This window comes from Phocoena phocoena, chromosome 19 (assembly GCF_963924675.1).
Source record: "Phocoena phocoena chromosome 19, mPhoPho1.1, whole genome shotgun sequence".
NCBI lineage: Eukaryota > Metazoa > Chordata > Mammalia > Artiodactyla > Phocoenidae > Phocoena > Phocoena phocoena.
In genome coordinates, this window is record NC_089237.1 from 18,155,056 (window position 1) to 18,176,953 (window position 21,898).

Sequence of the window (21,898 nt, forward strand, 5' to 3'; positions counted from 1 at the left end):
GGGTAGAGTGTGCCACCATCTGAATATCAGGCACTGTGGCGTGGGAGGTGGGTGATGCTCATGTGACGGGCTAGAGCTTTGGGGGTCGGGTGGGGGTTAACTACTATTGCTTTGGCCATGATCTCTTTCCCCTTCCTTTTTTTTTTAATTAAATAAATGGATCAAAATTAAATAATTCAAGCCCTGCCTTCAAAATGAAATTTTTTTTTTTTTAGTATTGTTTAGCAAAAACAATAAAACCCAAATTTTTTTAACCATCACTCATGTCTCGGGTTTGTGCGTGCTTTAGAGGCCCCAGAGGGAGGGGTCTGAGGATGTGTGTGTTTGGTTTAAGCTTTCCCTTTAAACTCTCTGGCTTTCTACTCTTTACCCTCTCTCCTTCTACCACTGAGAACTCATCTAGAAAACAGTGCCAGGTATATAAGTTAAGAAGGGGATCCAGGGTTGGGAGCTGCATGTAAGTGGAGTAGAAGAAATAAAGGGGGTGGGTACATACATGAGACCATCTGTTACAGGACTGGTTGGAGGAAAAATGAGAGAAGACTGAGAAGTATACTTTCATATCAGCTGCCATTGGCCAAAACTTGATTTAAAGTACCAAGCCTTTGATTTAGTCCGCGTGGAAATGTAGACTTCTGGAGAAGATAAAAGAGGGAGAAGAGAGGCGCCCTTGCAAGGTCTAGAAAACCGGAGAGATGTGATTAAAGAAGTGAACGTGGTTAATGGGAAATGTCAGTCCTGGAAGGAAGCTCTGTGTCACGTGTCCCACATCATCACTTTCTCCCCATTGGTCTCTAGGTCTGTGAATGGGAGACAGTGGGTACCAACTGTTTCTGGTAGGAAGCACTTTTGACTCTTTGGTTTTATTTCATGAAATGGTGTGGGGGAACTTTGAGCAATTCAAGAGGTGGAGTTAGTATGGTGGGAAAGACATGCAGTGTGGAAGGAAGAACAAAGGCTTTGGAGACATAAATAGTTAGCTTCAAATTCTCACACTTCCATTTCCTCCCTTTGTGACTGTGGATAAGTCATTTTATTTGTCCAAGCTTTAGTTTCCTCACCTGTAAACATGAAACTAATGCTCGTCTCCTAGAACTGATGTGAAGGGTTAAATAAGATATTTAAAATGCTTAATACTTAGAAGGTACTCTGTAAATGTTAGTATACATGTTAGCTTGGTCCTGGGGTGGTTAAATCTGGAGATGAGATTGAATTACTTGGTTTTCAGAAGCTCCAGCTTTGTTTTAGAAGTCTTTGTTTAGATGCCATTTTAAGTGAGGCTAATATGTAAAACATTTGGGCAGAGAGATAGGGGGCCTCGGAGCCCTGCCCTCTCAGTCTCTTACAGATCTCATCCCTACCTCTTCCCTGAAGTCTCTGAGAAGTTTCTTTGATTATAATTTGAAAACCACTCATTTTACAGAAGGTGAGTGGGTTCCACCAGGGCTAAGTGACTTGTTTGGAATACTGCCACTGCCCACAGTGGCAGTGCTGGAACAAACCCCAGACTTTATGCACTTGTGGGCTCCTAGTGCTTCCCTGTGACTTCACGAACTGATGGTATGTGTATTGTTCACTTTGTTAGCCAGGTTTGGGGTGGAACACAGAGGAGCTTGGTGAGAGGGGCAGGAGTTGTGCCCTGGATGGAAAGAACATTGAACTATTGAATGTGGTGCAGAGGGCTTACATCTATCGTGGAACACGTACAGGGGGTTTTGCAGTGTTTCCTTAGTTTTGAGGCATTCTCCTTTCTCCTGAAACACACATACCTTTACACCCCAGCACCCGGTCACCACCGCACTACCACATACATGCCTTTGGGTTTACTGCTATTTAGAGCGTCTGGTCAGTATGGTGAAACAGCCTTACCACGGTGAGTTGATACTGAATCTGTGCTGTTGTAAGTCTGAACAGCTCATTGCTGATTCATGTTTGGTGTATTGAATATTGCTCAAGCACTTCAATATTGGTTAAGGGGCTGCAGCCTAGGAACCACTGATTCACGGTAAAGGCTCCTTGACATTTTTTTTTAAAATAATTAATTTTATTTATTTATTTTTGGCTGAGTTGGGTCCTTGTTGCTGGGCGTGGGCCCTCTCCAGCTGCGGCGAGTGGGGGCCACTCCTCATTGCGGTGTACGGGCTTCTCATTGCAGTGGCCTCCCGTTGTGGAGCACGGGCTCTAGGCGTGCGGGCTTCAGTAGTTGTGGCTCGCGGGCTCCAGAGCGCAGGCTCAGCAGCTGTGGTGCACGGGCTTAGTTGGGATGTGGGATCCTCCTGGACCAGGACTCGAACCCGCGTCCCCTGCATTGGCAGGCAGATTCCCAACCACTGTGCCACCAGGGAAGCCCTCCTTGACATTTTTGAAGGTAAGAATGTGTGTGTCAAAAATCTGTTTTCCCATAAGACATACTGGTAAAGGAAGATGTAGAGGGCTTTCAGTCATGCACAGAAATAGAATCTACTGTCCTGCTGATGTGGAGGATGCTGAGAATGTGTAATACTAGAAGCTTAGAAGCTGCATTATACGGGATGTGTTGTGGGGACAGGCTGGGGACAAGAGTTTGGGAACTGGGATTGGTCATCTGGGTTGGAGGATAGTCATTGTTTACATGGCAGATTTGCTTTCCCATCCCTGCTGGAGGCCGCCGGTGCCAGAACGTTCCCCTTTAAGAAACGTGAAATCGTCATGTACTGCCTAGACTTCAGGGGTTTAACATAACGGCATGAAGTACTTTACAGGTGAAAAAGGGGTGCTGTTGGGCTGCCATCCACTGGTGATAGACTGCTGCTGGGCAATGAAGTTTCAGAATGGGTTTGTTCTTTATTATAAAAGCCTTACATGGCTTGTTACAGGACAATGAGAAAGCAAGGCAAATATTTTCCATCTACCACCCCCCAAAACATTTTTGACATCTTTCATATCCTCTAGATGTTAACACCCTTCTCCCTGACCCTTGCATTTCTGAAAATGCAGCGTGCTTCACCATGTCAAAAGAAACTTGCCCACCAGTTCCCTCATCCCCAGCCCACAGAGAGCACTCTTTAATCAGTTGGCACCTTAGAATTGATACATGTAAAATGTATGGGGGCTAGGTGATCTCTAAGATTACTTCCAAGCTCAATAATCTGTTCTATTTTATTTTATCTTCTCTGTCTTTTCGTACAATATCTTGCTTCAGTGCCACCTGTGAAGCCATCTTTGACAGTGAAAATGGAAAGGGATTCCTACAATTTGTTTATATCACTCATACCATGTGGCATGTATAACCTGCATTATAGTTATTTGGGTTTATCTTAAATGGTCTGATGAGGAATTTTGAGGCCCTAAGGCAAGGATAATGTATTATTCCCTAGCATCCAGCCATCAAGGTAAGACTGAAGGTAGAGTTTTGAAAGTCATCAGTTTAATAACTGGATGAGTTGCCTGAGCCAAGATGAAGAGTGGTCCAGGCTGACTTGAGTTTTGAGGAAAGCTTGAAGTCAAGTTTGGAAAAAGGATGAGGGACCAGTAAAGAACATGGGAGGAGCTGGGGAGGAGGGTTTACCGGGTTCCAGCTTGAACAGCACCGGGGCCCTCCCCCAGGTTTCTCCAGAGCAGACTTTGGCAGCTAGGACCAAGGTAGGTCAGATTGTGGCCTCCCAAATTTCCAGTTTTGTTGAAAAGACTAAAAAACTAAGTTCCTGAACTGGCAAGGTAAGGCAATTCTCTAGTGACTTCTTAACCAACCTCTCTTCCCTTTCTCCCAGCTAATCCTGATGCTGACTGCAACAGTTAGTCTTCAGTGGAGGGACTAAAGTGGTGGCTGCTTCTTCTGATCTGGCCCCCGTTCTGGTCTGTCTCGTAGCTTAAAGTAGTTGTTTATGCTTACTGTGGGGAGGTATGTGTACTGCTCTAAAGAGAATATTCTGGGATGGCTCCTGAGATGTAATTTAAGCTGAAATCTGAAGAACAAGGCGCCAGCAAAGGGTGCTTGGTTAGAGGGACCAGCAGGAGGTAAAGTTGAGGTTGACAGGAGCTTAGGGATGTTTAGGAACTGCTAGAATGTAGGAGGCTGAAGCCTAGTGAGCAAGATGGAGAACTTGGCAGGAGCCAGATCACGCAGGGCCTTGTAGCCATTGTCGCAGGGACTGGAATCTCCGCTCTTGACACAGTGGGAAGCTGTTAGAGGGTTTTAAGCTGTGAGGGGATGTAGGCTGATGTTAGATGGCAGCAGTGGAAGCAGAAAGACTTGGCATTAAGCGCCTGTTGCAGTGGTTCAGACAAGAGATGGTGGTGGCAGAAACATTGCAGGACTGATCGGACTGGCTAATAGATTGGATGTGAGGGCAAGTTGGTCAGAGAAAGAGGAACTAAGAATGACATCTGAGTGGATGGCCAACAGTGGGAGAGGAAGAGGTTTGTGGGAAAGTGGAGTTCTGTTATTTTGTCTCACCCGTGAAAAGCTGGAGAGCAGATGGCAAATGGGCAGCTGGATAACGAGCCTGGAGTTCAGAGGAGAGGAGTGGGCTGGAGCTAGACTTTTAGGAGTTGTGACCTCGTCCTGAATGCTGAGAAACGGATGAGGATCCATGGCCACGGTAGGGGTTTTGGCCTCTGATTGAAGGGGGCTCTTCCTCCATAATAAAGAGGAAGGAAGGAGAAGATAGTACCGCTGCAGGTGAGTTTGTAGGTTTGGCAGGGAGATGGGGGTGAAGGAATATGTGGCCGGTGGCTCCGTAGACACGCGAGGGAACCACCTTAAGATTGCTGAGTGCTCTTCAGGGGTGCTGCTCATGCGTTAGGGTGTAACCGCGTGGCCACTGTGTGAGTCATACTGAGTGACTCGGTGTAGACACAGCGTGGATAGTTGGCTATAAGCGGGATGGGAGGTTTATCAGGTCTGTACTGTGGTGGGAGAAGGGAGTTCAGCTGAGGATGTTTGCAAGGGGGAGTGATTATAGCGGTGGTCCCTTGACCCCTACAATGCATGCTGCTGTCAAATACAGTTCAGTTCTTGTTCAGATTAACCTTTATGAAAGTGTCTTGCCGTCATTCACATGCACTGGCTAAGGGAAGGATATGCAGCCATGTAACTCCAGAAGGCAGCGTGTGAGCAGTGTGCTTCTAGGCAGGATGCTTCTAGTTCCAGGGGTGGCCCAGGTGTGGTATCCGAAGCTCAGCACAGGTATCCTAGCACTGAGAAATGCCAACGATCTTGGAGCTTGTATGGATATTTAAACTGCCTCCCAGTTTAAATATCCACTCTTATAGCATCCTTGACAGGCTGCCCCTACTCGAACACTTCCATTGATGGGGAGCTCATTACTTTGAAAAGCAACATGTGATAGCTGTACCTCGCCGTTTGGTCCTCCACGCAGCAGCTCTAGAACTGAGGCTAGAGCTCCAGTCTCCTGCACTCTAGTCCTTGATCTTTATGTCCTTGAGTGAGGGTCACTGAAGTAGCTAAACAGGCAGATATGACTGGGAGCTGTCTTGTCTTCTCCAGTGAAATGGCTTATTTTTAGCCAACTATTCCAGCCTCTTAAGAGCTTTTAAAAAATTTTGGTGCTATAATCTAATATACTAGTTATCCATCCCAATGTTGTGTTCCAGTCTTTATAAACTGTCTTTTCATATTATCTAAAGGGATATCGTGAGAGAGTTTAATAAGATCCAGATGTTTGTCTGTGATAGCCACATAACAACTCTTATCAAAAAGGGAAGTAAGCTTGTGTGGGTAGACTCACGTGGGCACCTAGTGCCATCATGTTTTCGGTAATGATGAGACTGCCTGTTTCATGAGCCCTTTTTGAATTTTGTTAACTGTTGTTACTTATCTGACTTTTGAAAATTGGAACTTGTGCTGCGTTCTAGTCTCTGGCAACCCTCTGTGTGTAATGTTTTCTCAAAGATTATTGACAGTGATTCCTCAAGTTTTTCCGGTATAATTTGCTTGAACCAGATCACACTTGAATTAATTCAAAGGGGCTCAAGTCTGATCAACCACAAGCCGAGACTAATTTCCCATGTTGGTGGTGGCTCAGCTGCTCTTACCATTCTGGGCATCATCTGTATTATTCACCTGTGACCTTGACTTCTTAGGGGGATGTTTGGCTGGCATGGGAAACAGTGGCCCACTCTTTGGGGCCTTGTAGCTTAGTGGTTAGGCGCTTGCCTGGATTCAAAGAAGCCTGAGTCATGTCAGATTTCACCTCTGCCACTAGTTAGCAGTATGACTTGGCAACTTACCTTGCCTTGCCAAGCATCAGTTCCCTCATCTGTGAAATGAGTGTCTTGGTTGAGAATTAAATGAAGCCTTTAATGAGATGCCTGGCCCTTGGTAACCATCTCTCCATACGGCCATTATTATTATTCTCTTTAAGAGTTTGCTGGGTGGGGCTCGTGAGCATACTCAGGAACCTAGAGAGAAAGTAACTTGTTTAGCCTCCCAGGGCAAGGCAGAAGCACGGGGTACCCTGGCCCCAGACCCCTCTGTTTCAGAAGGAGATACTGGGTACTCCTGGAAGGCCAGAGTGGAGTACTTTGACCTTCGGCCTAGTGAGAACAAGAGCGAGCGTTCCCTTCCTTTGCGTCCAGATGTCTTAGGCAGGAAGTAAGAATGAAAGAAGAGACACCTGGCTGCTTCCTCACTTGAGTGAGGGCTCCAAGGGGCCTCCAGCTGCCATCCTGACAAGAAGTAGAGGAGGGCCTGGGTCTCCAGAAGGGAGAAAGAGGTGGAGGGGGGAACACCTGCTCTTAGAAAAGCAGGGCAGGGTCCTGCTCCCCTGGATATAAGGCCAAAAGGCCTTGGAGATTTCCTCAACCTGTCCTCCATCCCCACCCTCAGGATTATGGCTTCCTGAGAGCTGATTGCTCCTGCTTTGCGGGGTGGGGCTCTGGCAGGAGGCCAGCAAGGCAGGTAACTAGAGCTGAGCTTCCTCTGCCATTCCTGGGCTGGGATTGCACTCAGCAAGTAGTGCCAGGAATATATATGAGTGCCCAGGGCTTCCGCCTGAGGCCCTGACCTCAGTGGCCAGATTAGGCCAGGATCTAGCTGAAGCTCTTCTTGTAGGAGAAGGCAGCGTTTCTCCTGCGATCGTGTGGGAAATAAGTGAGGTGGGGTGTGGAGTGTGAGTAAAAAAAGGTCGAGAGGATTAAAAAGGCCATCTTCCTCGATTGCCTTTCATCCTAGTAGGAATAATGGAATGGGGGCGGGTGTCTGGGGCTGGGGGATCTGGTTGCTGGGGTCTCAGGCTGAAGTGGCTTTTGCCAGAAGCCTAGGTAGCAGGTAAAATCTTGGGAGATGGAGGGAAGGTGACCTCGAGACCATGTTGGGGGACCTGGCAACGTGGTGAGACCTCTGAATGGTGTTTGCGTGTATTTTTCTTTCCTAGCATCACCGTGCTTCCCCAGGCTCCTGGGTGGAGGAGTGTGGCGTGGGCTCTCAGTATCCATGACGGCCTGGTGCCATCCTCACTCCAGCCCCTCGTGGGGCAAGGATGGGGCAGGTGTGGCCACTCCTTCCTTACGGTGACCATGGCCACAATGATGGCATTGGCCTTGCTGGGAGTCTGGCAGCAGTGTGGCCAGCACCATGTACCTACCCAGCCTTGGGCACTGTGTGGACTGTGGGGGCCTCCACTTGCTCAGCCCCCTCCCAGGCTCCCTGACCGTTTAGCTCTTGGAGCTGAGCCACAGTAGTCTCAGCCACCTGGCCGGTGGCTCCTTCCAGGGCCTGTGGGGACTGTGGTGCTGCTGCTTTCTCACAGTGTCCCATGGGATCTGGCTGGTGGAGCCCTGGGTGAGGGGCCTGGGTTTCCTGGAGCATCTGGCCCTCAGCCACACCAGCTGGCTCACCTGTGCCCGGACTTTTCCATCACCCTGTGCTCTCTGCTCTGTCTAGACCTCTCACAACCTGCTTGCTACCCTGGAGCCCTGCAGCCTGTGGGGCCTGGGAAACTTGGGGCAGCTGGACCTGAGCCACGCAGCCGGGCTGAGCTGGGCACTGCTGGAGCCAGGGGCGTCTTCCACCTGTGCGGGCAGGGCTGGCTGGGAACCGGCACAGCGAGTCAGGGGCGCCAGCCTGGAGGTGCTCTCTGGCTGGGACCGACGTCAGCAAGCAGGAGGCTGAGGCCTTTGCAGCCCTGCAGGCGCTGGGCCTGCTCTCTATTGTAGGCAGCCTGCTGCAGCATGTCAAGTTCAAGATGTGGCGGGCATCCGGACAGCAGGCATGCTGCTGCTGCTGACCAGCAACCCCTGGGTCTGCGACTGACCTGCAGTGGGCCTTTGGGAAGCTGGACCACCTGTGGCACTTGCGTGTGGCTGACCTGGGTAGCATGACTTGTGATGGCCCCGGGCGGCTGGCGGGGCGGTGCTGGGCAGTGTGGAGCCCCAGCTCTGCCCTGGCTAGGTATCGGGCACCATTCTGGTCAATGCGGCTGCGGTCATGGTTGAGTGCAAGTGCAGGTGGGGCCCCAGGAGAACTGGAGAGCAGGGGAGCCCTCTAGAGAGGCAGCTGGAGGAGGGGGAGAAGATGAAGCTGTGAGAGAGGAAAAGGGATGGTCCTTAGAAGTCTTCGGGGCTCAGTTGTCTGCCCAGGCAGGATGGGAGGAGTGGTGGGAGGGGAGAGAGAAATGGCTGTGTTCATCTCTCAGGGCCTAGGGCCAACCACCCTCCTCACATATTTCCCCCGATCTAGCACAATGCCATCTTTTCCAGCCCTAGAAAAAGAGGGATCTGGCCCCTAGTCCTCAACACTTCTTTGGGGAAGAGGACACTAAAAGGTAGAAACTGAAGACAAGAGGGAACTGGGGTGGGATGGGTACAAGGAAAGCATTAATCCTCATCTCCCTCCCCTTCCTCACACATGTCCCTGGCCTCTGCTGTTGGGGACTTCATCAGAAACTGGTTGCTAAAGTTACGATGGAGGTGGGGTAAGGGGACTGTTCCCGTGGGCACAGCCCAGGCAGGCTCCTAGAACTATTTGGTGGATGTACACTATCCCAGTTCTCAACACCTTAGCTCCTTCCCGATGGCTGTGCATCTTGTCCCGTTTGAATCGGGGTTGGGTCAGGAGATTGGAAAAAGAAAATCAGTTGGAAAGTTGATTCTGTAGTATGTGCCTGCATTTTGGTGAAGAAAACTTGCCTCATGTGGTGGGGGGTGGGAGGGGTGGGAGGGGAAGGCAAAATGACCTTTAACCCAGTCTTTTTCTCATTCCCCTTGACTGGCGTCTTCCCACCCAGCAATCACACAATCTCATTCCCTAGTTTTCTGCCTGGATACATCCCTTTCTCACATACCCAGGCTTTATCCTAGTGACTGTAAAAAATTAGATGTGAAAAGGTGTTTTTTTTTTTTTTTGTTTGTTTGTTTGTGGTACGCGGGCCTCTCACTTTTGTGGCCTCTCCCATTGCGGAGCACAGGCTCCGGACGAGCAGGCTCAGTGGCCATGGCTCACGGGCCTAGCCGCTCCACGGCATGTGGGATCTTCCCGGACCGGGGCACGAACCCATGTCCCCTGCATCGGCAGGCGGACTCTCAACCACTGCGCCACCAGGGAAGCCCTGAAAAGGTGTTTTGTTGTCCCAAGCTTTCACTGGCTGATTGGGAATTTTAAATTCATATTGTCAGAAATGTTTCTTGGGCAGGAGGCCCCTCTCCCAGGGAAATGAAAACAGACCTCCTGAATTAAACGGCCTTGTGGAAGCGCTTGTAGAGTCTTAACTTGAATATCAGAAGATGAATTTGTATGTTGCGGGGTGGTGGTGGGGTGTGCAGGAAGATAGGTGGGGGTGGCTTTGTGGTGGCAGTCCCAGAGTGTCCAGAACTTTTGCTCATTTACTTATTCAACAAATGATTCCTGAGGCAAGAAATAACGGTAACACCTTTTATTTATCTATTCGCCACACGTTTCCTGAATGCATCCTGTCTACTAGGCCCTAAGAATATAATTGTAAACAGAAACCAGACACTGTCCTTGCCCTCATGGAGCTCACAGTCTAGTGTTAATCTAGTCATCAATGACAACAAAAGAATCACAAATATATAATTGCCAGTGTGCTGATTCAAAGGAAGGGTGCCTTTTGGTTATGAGAACATAAAATAGAGGAACTAAGAACAAACAGCACCGAAGGAGAAGTGGGGAAGACCAGTTGGAAACCTGGTGCAGCTAAACTGACAAAAGGTGGTAGTTTGGGCTAGAGTGGGAGCGTCGGAGCTGGAGAAATGGACTGCCTGAGTTGTCCCATATGTCCACATCAGATCTGTCTTCTCTCAGGGGACAGAAGGAAGGCAGACCAAGATCACAGTTCTCTACAAGTGGCTCTTAGGAAAACCTCTTTTTTTTTTTTTTTTAACTTTTATTGGAGTATAGTTGCTTTACAATATTGTGTTAGTTTCTACTGTACAGCAAAGTGAATCAGCTATATGTATACATATATCCCCTCTTTTTTGGTTTTCCTTCTCATTTAGGTCACCACAGAGCATTGAGTAGAGTTCCCTATGCTATACAGTAGGTTCTCATTAGTTACCTGTTTTATACGTAGTATCAATAGTCTATATATGTCAATCTCAGTCTTCCAATTCATCATACCCCCTCCTTTCTGCCTTGGTATCCATATGTTTGTTCTGTACATCTGTGTCTCTATTTCTGCTTTGTATATAAGATCATCTATACCAATTTTTTCAGATTCCACATATATGCGTTAATATATGATATTTGTTTTTCTGACTTACTTCATTCTGTAAAGACTTATAGTTTCTCGGTCCACCCATGTGTCTACAAATGACCCAATTTTGTTCCTTTTTATGGATGAGTAATATTCCACTGTATATATGTACCACATCTTCTTTATCCATTCCTCTGTTGATGGACATGTCCTGGCTAGGTTGCTTCCATGTCCTGGCTACTGTAAGTAGTGCTGCAATGAACATTGGGGTGCATGTGTCTTTCTGAATTATGGGGAAAACCTTTTACTTTCAGCTTAAACAGAAGCAGAGGGATTTCCTCTGGGGTGTGTGTTGTGTACACCATTTATTGAACCCCTACTATGTGCTCGAACCAACACTGTCACATTTAAACCTCACAACAACCCTGTGAGATAGGTGTCATCTCCGTTTCCCAGATGAATCTTGGAAAGTGTAGCAATATGCCCAAAGTCACAGGGTTGCATTAGGGGTTGAAGCCTAAGTTTAGCTGCATTCAAAGGCTAGTTCGCTTACTGTTCCCTCCTCTACTCTAGTTTTCAACTTTGCAGCTACAAGAAGGGACCCTTGAGCCTCCATGGTCAGAAGGAAAGACAACCCTGCAGCAAGAACACCTCCTTCGGTCCAGAACTAGAGAGCGAGAGCTTTGTTTCCTGACGGAAGTGGGGGGAAAAAAACCCCGCGAGAGCCGGAAGTTGTGCGTCGCGTCCTCGCGCCGGCCTCCTTGGCCGCGGGGTGAGGCCGCGGCGGACTGCCCTTCCTCAAGATGGCGTCGAAGATAGGTTCGCGACGGTGGATGCTGCAGCTGATCATGCAGTTGGGTTCGGTGTTGCTCACACGCTGCCCGTTCTGGGGCTGCTTCAGCCAGCTCATGCTGTACGCAGAGAGGGCCGAGGCGCGCCGGTGAGCAGGCCCGCGCGGCCGCCGAACGCGGTGGGGGCGGTCCGGCCTGTCCCAGCAACGAGGGTGCGGTGAGGTGGGGAAGAAGTTGCGGCCCAGAAGTTGGGACCCTTGGACTGGGAGGAATTGGGACCTTGGACTTGTTAGGGACTCTGGTCCGGAGCAAGGTGGGCATGGGGCGTAGTGTGGGGGTCCTAGCTATGAGAGGGGCCGCCGGTTTGGGGAAGCAGTGGAGCTTGCGGGAACCTAGGGGGTCTCAAGGCTCTTTCCCCGCTTCATTCTGTGCTTCATTCTGTCCTCGTTCCTTCCCCCCTCCCGGCTCGCAGGAAGCCCGACATCCCAGTGCCCTACCTGTACTTCGACATGGGGGCGGCCGTGCTGTGCGCTAGCTTCATGTCCTTTGGAGTGAAGCGGCGCTGGTTCGCTCTGGGGGCCGCACTCCAGCTGGCCGTTAGTACCTACGCCGCCTACATCGGGGGCTACGTCCACTACGGGGACTGGCTGAAGGTGAGCGCCTCGGCCCTAAGTGGGACTTCGCTGGGGTGTTGGGGAGCCAATGCCCGGGACAGTTGGGCGATGCCTGGTGCTATCCAGGAGCACAGTGCGAAGCCTGGAAAGGCTGAACCCCCAGGCGTGTAGAGGTTATTACAGACGGCGAGAATGGAAGGACCTTAGACACCACGCAAACCTCCCCTTCAGAGTGTGGAAACTGAGGTCCAGAGATGCAAAACGGACTTTCCCAAAGTTACACCACAGTTAGCATTACAGGTGTGACCAGAACCCAGGTCACCTGGTTCCCAGAACGCTTTAAACCATTAGTTATCTCAGACTCATAGGGCAAAAGGGACCTTAGAGAGTACCTGGCCCACCCAACCGATTTTATGAAATTTAATCCTAGGGCAGCATTTAAGCCTGTAGATGCCAGGACCTGTGCCAGGCACTACAGGCTTGGAGATAAGCCTGGACCAAGGCATTACCCGCAAGGAGCGGACTGTCAGTCCAGTAGGGGAGGCAGATGTGTGAATAGCCATAGGACAGTGAGATCAACGGTTAGTTATGGAACAGCGTATACTATATAGCAAAAAGAACATTGGGCTTCGAGTGTGCAGACCTGGGGGTGGGGAGGGGGGCAACGCTTGGTATCTGGGTTCTGCCACTTACTTTCTGTAGGACCTTGGACAATTTTATTAACCCCTCTGGGCCTCCGTTTCTACTTCTGGTAAAAAAACAAATTACCTATCTCTGCTCTACCTGCCCACCACACTTGGAAATGGTAAGAGGGTTCATCAGGTGGAATGGGATGTATAGAGATGGGCAGTTCTGCGCTCCGGGAAGCCAGGAGAAGTGTGGTGGCTTCAGGTCCTGACTGGGGTCCCCTCGCCTCGGCCTAGGTCCGTATGTACTCTCGCACAGTTGCCATCATCGGTGGCTTTCTTGTGCTGGCCAGCGGTGCTGGGGAGCTGTACCGTCGGAAACCCCGCAGCCGTTCCCTCCAGTCCACCGGCCAGGTCTTCCTGGGCATCTACCTCATCTGCGTGGTAGGTTGGGGGACTGTGGGCTGGAGGTGCCTGACTGGGAGTGAGAAGTGAGCCCGTGCCTGGCTCCCGGCAGTGGCCCCTGCCAAATTCTGGGCCTCGGGGGCCCTTCAAGTGCCTGAGACCTGGCCGAGAGTCCCTTCTTCCGGCATTATTGCCACTGGGGAGAGAAGAGGATGGGTTGACCCTTCAGTCCCAAGCCTGAGAGCCAAAAGAATAAGCGGGACGGGTCCTCTCATGGCTTCAGCCCCCAGAGGACTGGGAGAGGGGACAAAGGAGAGGTTTGGTAGAGTTCAGGTCCCAGATGGGACTCTGCCACTTAGAGCTGATGGGGCTGCCTATTATGGGTAGCCAGTTATGTCCTCCCTGGTGCTCGGGGAGGCCAGTGTGGATGGGGATGTGAACAGGCCCCAAGTCACTTGGCTTCATCTTAGTTGCTGGGCACCATCTCCCATGTGCAGACCTCTGTATTCAGAGGTGAGAGCCCCGGTCTGACTGTGGAACCTCCTCCCTTCTGAGACCCCAGAGTAAGGAGAGACAGAGGTCCTAACCCCATGGAGCTCCCTAGTCAGATGGGGAGACACAGGCTTTACTTTCAGAAAGCCCCAAGTCTGAGAGGGGAGTCAGAAGCCCACCTCGTAGGGGCTGCTTGCATGCCAGGGGTGGCCTTACCCAGACAGGCTCCTCAGCCTGTTGGAGAGCCTTAGAGGATGGTGTGTCTCTAGGCCTACTCGCTACAGTACAGCAAGGAGGACCGGCTGGCGTATCTGAACCACCTCCCAGGCGGGGAGCTGATGATCCAGCTCTTCTTCGTGCTGTATGGCGTCCTGGCCCTGGCTTTCCTGTCAGGCTACTACGTGACCCTGGCTGCCCAGATCTTGGCTGTTCTGCTGCCCCCGGTTATGCTGCTCATTGATGGCAACGTTGCCTACTGGCATAACACGCGGCGTGTTGAGTTCTGGAACCAGATGAAGCTCCTTGGAGAGAGCGTGGGCATCTTTGGGGCCGCGGTCATCCTGGCCACCGACGGCTGAGCTGTACAGCGGGAGTCTGCGATGGGTGCGGGGAGCCACTGAGGGCTACCCTACCTTCCTCCTTGCTGGCCCAGTTATGTTTACTTATGCTTTTTGGTCTGTTTGTTTGATCATTTGCGTTGTGTGCATGTGTGTGCGTACGCATGTGTGTGCGTGTGTTGGTAAGAGGCAGGTCTCTTCCCCAGTTCCTGGGCTTGGGCCTCAGTGAGGTGGGAGCCCTGATGACTCTGCCTTACAGGTTTCTTTTTCCTGTTTGTTACGAGGAGAGCTGAGGCCAGCTGCTCCCGTGGGTCTCCTGTCCCAGGGAAGGGAGTAAGGCAGGGCTAGGGTGGGGTACTGAGAGCGGGAGACGGGAGAACTGGAAGTGAGCCCATGTGAAACAGTCCCTTTTGAACCTGGCAGATGCAGCTAGGCTCCGCAGTGCTTTTCCGAGACTGAGAGCGAGCCAGTGTGCACGCTGACACTTGGCTCAGGCCCAGGAGGAGCAGAGGGGCCGGGCACCACGGAAGTCATGTGGGCTGTCAGGGTGTGCCGGGGGCAGAAACAGCACTAGCTGTCACCCACCTTGAGGGTAGAGCAGGCCCCAGTTTACTCTGGGGTTTGCAGGGGTGGGACAGGCAGCAGCCAGCTTCCTGCCTCTGGCCTTCTGTTTCCAGCTCCGTGGTTGGCCTGGTGGGGGTGAGTGCCCTCCCAAACACCAGACCACACAGTCCTCCAAAAATAAACATTTTATATAGACATTTGGCTTTGCTTCTCTGTTCTCCCCACGGGACACTTAGCCATTGGCTGGGATTGATCTTGGGTTTCTTGAAATACCATATCTGGTTAAGCCCCACCTTGATCCGCCCATGATCTTCCCCCTGTTCTGAGAGTTCCCACAGTCCTTTGGCTCTCTTTTCAAGAGTCTCCAAATGCTCCCTGTAGTATATGCTTTGACCTTTCACTTCAGTCCCTCTTGTGGCTTATCTTTTCCTCCCCATTTGGTGCCAGCTCTTTTCGATGAAATCTTTGGTGAGGGCAGCTAGAGGGAGAGAATTGATATTAAGTGTCACCATGAGGCCGAGGAGTTTTCATTTCACAGGTGAGGAAATGGAGGCTCAGAGAAGGTGAGCAGCTTGCCTCAGGCCACAGCGCTGGATTCCAGGTCAGGTCTGTCTGATGCCCACGCCCAGATATGTACGGGACACCAGCCCTCTCCTGGGGGTCGGTTGTGTCACAGCAGCCCCGTGTGTGTGCCGTGGTGACCCTCTCCCTACTCGTCTGCACACCTCCTGACAGAAAGGAGCCCCAGCAGCCAGTATGGTTCCTGGCACATGGTGGAGGACAAAAATGTGAAATGAAACCTCAGGCTTTGGACTCCTACCCATCTGAGATGTTCTCTTCCTGCAAAGATGGAGACACAACCTCCAGGGGGGCCCAGGGGAAAACATCCAAGTCTGGGCTTGGCCCTGAGCCCTGCCTGGAAAGGGAGCTGGGGCTGCTGTCAGTCTGGTCTGTGGCATGGAAGATGTTTCCTAACTAAGGGGTAGGGGAGTCTCTCTGGGGACTGCTGACAGCTGGGGGAGGGAGGTGGTGGCAGCATTCATCTGGGGGCCTCGGCCTCATTTAGCTCCTCTCTTCCCTCTAGGAAGAGGTTCCCCAGCCCTCAAGATCTTGTTTCCAGAGGGTCACTGCTAATTTCCTTTCAAGTGTGAGCTGACTTTCAGACAAGTATTTGCATTTTAATCAAGGTCTCCTGAAAAGTTGCAAGACCCGAAGGAACTAAAACGAACGGTGGAATATCAGGCAGATGTGGGTGATGTTTTGGGCAAGGGAGCCTCAAAACAGCACAGAGACCACAGACACTGGCCCACCCTTAAGCCTTGAGTAGAGCCCTCAAAGGCAAGCCCTCCTCCCCCCAGATCCCTAGACTGAAAATTCAAGGCCATCTGGTTGTGGCTTTGGAGCAAGCAGGGGGTCTTGGGCGGGCCCTTCTCCTCCCTGCCCTTGTCCTCACTTGGGTGCCCCCCTCTGGGCAGGGCAGGGTAGAGTAGCGGCTGCTGCCTCTACAGCTCACTCAGCCAACAAGCCTGGTCCGGCCTGTGGCTGCCTCGGGTCACCTTCAGCAGGCACGGCTTTTGGTCCACCCTGGCTGTCCCAGGGCTTGCAGGGCTGGTACAGAGGGTCAGCTGCCTGGGTCAGAAGCTGGTTTGCAGAAGGAGTCTGGCAGCCCCTTGGCGTGGTTGACCAGCTCGTAAGAGTCCCGGATGTCGGCTAGGCCAAACCAGAAGAAGATCCACTGCTTGTTGGAGAAGCTGCCGTCGCTGTGTTTGAAGTACCTGGTGGAGGTGGGAGACAGGTTTTAGGCAAGGCCAGTGCTCACTGCTCACTGGTTCATTTACCGAGGACCTGCTACAGGCGCACCTCGTTTTATTACGCTTCACTTTATTCTGCTTTGCAGGTACTACGTTTTTTACAAATTAAAGGTTTGTGGAAACCCTGTGTGGAACAAGTCTATCAGGGTAATCTTTCCAACAGCATTTGCTCACTTCGTGTCTCTGTTGCATTTTGGTAATTCTTGCAATATTTCAAACCCTTCACCAGCAAATAGATGATTATTCACTGAAGGCTCAAGTGATGGTTAGCAGTTTTTAGCAATAAAAGTATTTTAAAATTAAGGTACATACACTTTTTTTTTTAGACATAATGCTATTGCACACTTAATAGACTACAGTATAAACATAACTTTTATATATACTCGGAAACCAAAAAATTCATGTGATTTACTTTATTGCAATATTCACTTTATTGTGGAGGTCTGGAACCAAACTGGCAATATCTCTGGGGTATGCCTGTACATGCTGGACACTCTGCTAGGACCTGTGGTGTGTAATCTGATTTCATCCTTATAGCATTAGCCAATAGCCTGGTGGTGTTACGCTTTTTTCACAGAGAAGCAGCTAAGGCTCAGAGAAGTTAGCTAACTAGCCAGAGTCACACAGCTAGGAGGGTTAGAGTGAGGCCCTCTTTTGCTCTCTCCACACTGCCTTGGCTGTGCTGCCCGGGGAGGGGGGTTCCTGTTCACTTCTTGGTGCCCACAGAGCAGAGTAGTGGGGGATGAGGTGATAACTGCAGAAGGAAAGAGAGGAGGGAGTGTTCCACTGGAGATGCAGTGGGCCTGGGGTCAGAGCTTGGCAACTCGGCCTGGAATAGAGCCCTGAGGTGCTGGATTTCTGCAGACCCTGGGAGAGGCAGGCTGCTTCCCGGGTGGAGACTGTCTTCAAGGAATCTACCCTAGCCGGGCAGAGCCGGGTTAAGTGTGCTCTGCCTCTAGGGAAATCTCAGGCTCCGTGTGTGGTCCACTCCCTGGGGAATGTGCGGGCACACTGAGCGGGCCATTTCCCTTGGGGAAGAATGGCTAATGAAAGAAGGGAGGCCCAGCCTTCCTGGCTGGTGGTCCCCGGGGCGTGGCTGGCCAGAGCTGGAGAGGAGAGTGGGGGCGCGGCCCAGCCCAGAGCCGGGAGGGGCGGGACCTACCAGGGATTGATGGGGTTGGTGACCCGGGAGCGCCAGAAAAGCGTCTGCAGGTCCCGCCGCAGGCGCTCCCACAGCATCTGGCCGGAGCCTTGGCCCTGGCGGCTGGAGCTCACCACAAACTTGTCTAGATACGGGGTGCCCCCAAGTACAGGCTCCGTGGTCAGAATGGCAGCCGCGTTGTACCTGGCGCAGCGGGGGAGAGGCAGGCTGGGACCTCTCCTTGGTCCAAAGCTCCCCGGCTCTGTCCCTTGGTCCCTGCCCTCTGGGGCCCGCAGGCTCACCCCTCAGAGACGTAGACAGAGTGCAACCTCGGGCGCAGCGAGGCCAAGTAGTCGTCCCGGAGCTTTTTGCCGAAGCTGACGTTGACCAGGTTCACTAGGAGGCCCTGGTCCAGGCTGTCCAGGCTGCGCACTCGCAGCATCCGCTCGGCGTTCTTGAACAGCGTCCCGGACCCTGGGGGTGGGATGGAGGAGGAGGGGTGAGTTCGGCCCGAGATCCAGGTCCCCTCCGCTCCTCCCTTTGCGCAGCCTGGTGGGGATTCCAGATAGGACAGGGGCTGGTGGGGCAATTACTCTCCTTGGGAGCTCTCCATAGTGAGACGCTTCCTAAGATCTGCATAGATTTATGCGCGATTTTCACTCAGGGATTTGCTTTTTCCCCAGGCGGTTTGTCCCTCAAGTCCCGCCTATCGCCTGTAGTCCCACCTACCTCTCCTAGTCCCGCCTACCCTTGCCCTCCCCCGCCCCTGGTCCCGCCCACCCATCCAAACCCCGCCCACGTTTCCTAGCTCTGTCCATTCCACTTGGTCCCGCTGGGTCTGTGGTTCCTCCCACCCACCCAAGTCCCTCCCATCTGTCTAGTTCCACCCAAGTTCTAGCCCAGAGCCGTCCACCTCCTTGCTCACCTCCCCCAGGTTTGGCAAGAGCAGGAAGCCTCTACTGTCTGGAGAGGAAGCCGCTTCTCCTGGCTCCCCAAACCCCGACGCACCCCCCGCCCCGGCCCTCACCCTTGTTGCTGAAGAGCTCGGTGAGCAGCGTGCTGGCGTCGGTGATGACGGCCGAGGAGTGGTGAGGCAGGCGGCTGAGCACGTCTACGATGAGCCGAATTTGCTGCCGTTCTTTGGTGCTCACCCACTCGGCGTTGGTCACTAGGTCCAGGTCGGCAGGCAAGTTCACGTTACTCAGGACCTGTGTCCAGGACGAGGGGGTGAGCCTCCGACCTGCAGCCGGACAAGGACTGTGCCCCCGCCCCACGGACCTCTCCTCACTGACCCCTTTTCCCTTACTTCCTCCCGAAGTCCTTGGCCAGTGAGGGGCTCAGATCTGAGCACCATAGGCTGAGTCCTTCCCTGACACTCCATTTCCGACCCATGCGGCTGGAGAGAGACTGACTCTGGGGCCCGTCTGGGAGGCGTGCAGGGGACCTAAGAGAGGGGCTCAGCCTGGCGCAGAGTCGCGGGGAGTGGGGTCCAAAAGGAGGAGACACACCTTGTTACTGCTGTCGTGCAGACCGCCCGTGGTATTGAGGAAGATGATTTTGGTGGGCCGCAGCGCCTTGGCCAGGGACGCGGTCACCTCCAGGGAGTCCAGGAGCACGGAGCGGCGGGCGGCCGTCTCCCCGATGGGGCACAGGATGGGGATGCTGCTCGACTCCAGGCACCACTGTAGTAGGTCGGTCTCCACCGAGACGATGCCGCCATAGCTGGGGGCCAGACGTGGTGCTCAAGGAGGTTGCCTCCAGGACCCGCGGGTCTGGGGCTGGGCGGGTGGAGTAGCGTGATCTGAGGACGCAGGGGCACGCAGGGTCAGCACTAACCTGGCATGAGGGGCTGGCTCAGCAGCGCCCAGCACCGACCCGCCGCCAAAAAAAGGCACGGCGGTGGCGGCATTATGCCGCAGGGCGTCCACCAGCACCTTGCATCTCTGGGCAAGCTGTGCCTTGGCCTCCCAGAAGGAAAGACAGCCCGAGGGCGCCGTGGGAGCGGGCAGCCCCAGGACCACCAGGGGCTTCATGTCCATGCGCTGCAGGAAGGCCAGGGCGAAGGCCAGGCTGGATACGGCCTTAGGGCACTTGAGCACCTCCTCGTCCACCTGCGGAGGAGTGGGCGTTCAACGGGCACGACACCGGCCCTGACTCCTGCTGCACCCGCTTGCTCCTACAGCTGGGTCCTCAGGGCCCTCTCGGGGCCCCCACCCTGCCCGGGAGCTGTCAGGCTCCATCTCTGGCCACCTGCGCCCACCTGCTTCGCCCTTTGCCCCGTTGGGTCTTGCCATCCTCTTATCTCACACTAGTGTTCCTCCCTCCGCTCCTCCCTGCGACCTTGGACTGTAGGACACCTTAGGGGGAGGGGTGACGCAGGCGGCTTCTATCCAGTTCTATCCCTAACTGCCAACTGAACCCCTAACTGCGCCCAGGTTGGGAGGACTTCTCTGGTGCATCACGTTTGACGGGCTGGGGACCCGAGGCTCCTCACCCGGGCTGGGCGCGAGACTTTTCGAGGAGCGCACAGCCTCGCGCAGTCCCAGGCGCTCGTCTGGGCTCCGTCGAGCCCCTTCCTGGCTCCGCTGCGCAGAGTCCGCAGCCCGTCCTGCCATGCCTGGCGAAACGTCGCTACACAACCCCCGTCCCCTGTCTGTGACCCGGCCGACGCCGGGCTCTCTCACCTCGATGACGGCAAAGGGCCTGTCCGCGGAGTGGTGGCAGGTCTGGAACTGCGTGAGCCAGTGGCGCGCCTCCCCGGGGCTGGCCCCACACTGGTTCAGGAAGGCCTGGATGTCCCGCTGCACCAGCGAGCGGCCGGCCGGGGGCCCGGGGGAGTCGGGGGACACCGGGGGCGCGGGGGGCAGTGTCCACGACGGCTCCTCCGCTGCAGGCGAGTGGATGTCGTACACGGCGCCCTCGGCCTCCTCTTGGGCGGGCTGGGCCGGCGCCCAGGCGGTGCTGAGCCGGCGTCCCGGGCTGGTGCCCCTGGCCGCCCGCCGCCACGTGCTGCCGCTGAGCCTCCGGGCGCCCCCAGTGCCTTGGGGGCCGCGCAGCCTCCCGCCCGCAGGGGCGGCCCGCAGGGCCCAGGCCAACCGCGCCGTCGCCATGACAACCAAACCTGCTCGCCCCCCCGCAAGTGACCGTCTGTCCAGAGCTCCTGGCTCTGGGGGCCTCTTAACCTACGGCGGGGCGGGGCTGGGACTGCCGGGGCGGGGCGCCGACGGGGGCCGCGGAGTCGCCTCCGGGTGCGTTTGAGGAGGGTCAGGCCATGGGTCAGAAGGCGGCGCCGACAGGATCCCCGCCCCTGGGGTGGGGGGATGGAACCCACTAGCGAGAGTCACGAGGCTGAGATAAACGGTGGCTGGGTGTCTTTAATTTGCTGCCAAGGCCGGTTCCAGGAAGGGCTCAGGGGACCCACAGGTGGATTTGGCTCTCTGCGGGGTCTTGAATGATTAAGGGGGAGTCTGATTAGGGCAAGAGGGGAGAGCAGGTTGCAGTTGACGCCTGGCTGAGGGAGGAGACTGGAGGGAGACGTGGGGGAAGAGTGAAAGCGTGGAGGGCGGGGATGCCTCCGTCCTGTTGGAGTTCAAAGAAGATGGAATCACGAGGTTACCAGAGTTTGCCAAACGCCAGCCACTGGGTACCACCTTGAAGAATTTTGTCATATCTTCAAATCGCCCCTTATTAGTGTTCCAGTTTTTCTTTAAACTTTTTTTTTTTTGCCAGAGAAACCAAATGTTATAGTATGGTATAATGAAATTAACATTCTGAATTATGAAAAAATATGACATATGCCTTCTTACTTCCTTTAGCAGCCCCCCCATCCCCCATCACCCCCAGTGCAAGCGTCCATCACCTCCCACTTCTGTTATCTCAATCCTCTGCTAATTAGACTTCCTGCTTCCACCCTTGCCCCTTCAGTCGACTCTTCAATGAGCGGCTAGAATTAATCCTGTGACCTGGCAGTCCAGCGGTTAAGACTCCCCCTTCCAATGCAGGGGGTGCGGGTTCAATCCCTGGTCGGGGAGCTAAGATCCCACATGTCTCGGGGCCAAAAAAACAAAATATAAAAACCAGAAGCAGTATTGTAACAAATTCAGTAAAGACTTTAAAAAAAAAAAGAACTTCTTAATTTTAAAATTTATCCACATCAGGATTGTAACTAGAAGGCCATTATCACTCGAAAGAGAGTCTTACAAATAAAGAGAGAACAAAATGTTATAAATTCCAGCTGGTTAGTGT

At 53.3% G+C, this 21,898-nt stretch overlaps 2 protein-coding genes across 2 annotated transcripts; one reads left to right on the forward strand and one right to left on the reverse strand.

The window, feature by feature from the left end:
- The first annotated feature begins 11,450 nt into the window (after positions 1–11,450).
- On the forward strand, positions 11,451–14,896 carry TMEM101 (transmembrane protein 101). The gene is made up of 4 exons (XM_065897521.1): positions 11,451–11,592; positions 11,916–12,096; positions 12,981–13,127; positions 13,850–14,896. The coding sequence occupies exons 1-4, from the start codon at positions 11,456–11,458 to the stop codon at positions 14,156–14,158; spliced, it is 774 nt and encodes a 257-aa protein (XP_065753593.1). The 5' UTR covers positions 11,451–11,455; the 3' UTR covers positions 14,159–14,896.
- A 1,426-nt stretch (positions 14,897–16,322) lies between these two features.
- Positions 16,323–20,763, reverse strand: NAGS (N-acetylglutamate synthase). The gene is made up of 7 exons (XM_065897193.1): positions 20,338–20,763; positions 19,490–19,764; positions 19,162–19,375; positions 18,681–18,861; positions 17,956–18,127; positions 17,675–17,857; positions 16,323–16,476 (listed from the first exon to the last, which is right to left on the reverse strand). Exons 1-7 carry the CDS (start codon positions 20,761–20,763, stop codon positions 16,323–16,325), a joined length of 1,605 nt encoding a protein of 534 aa, XP_065753265.1.
- Between the last annotated feature and the right edge of the window lie 1,135 nt (positions 20,764–21,898).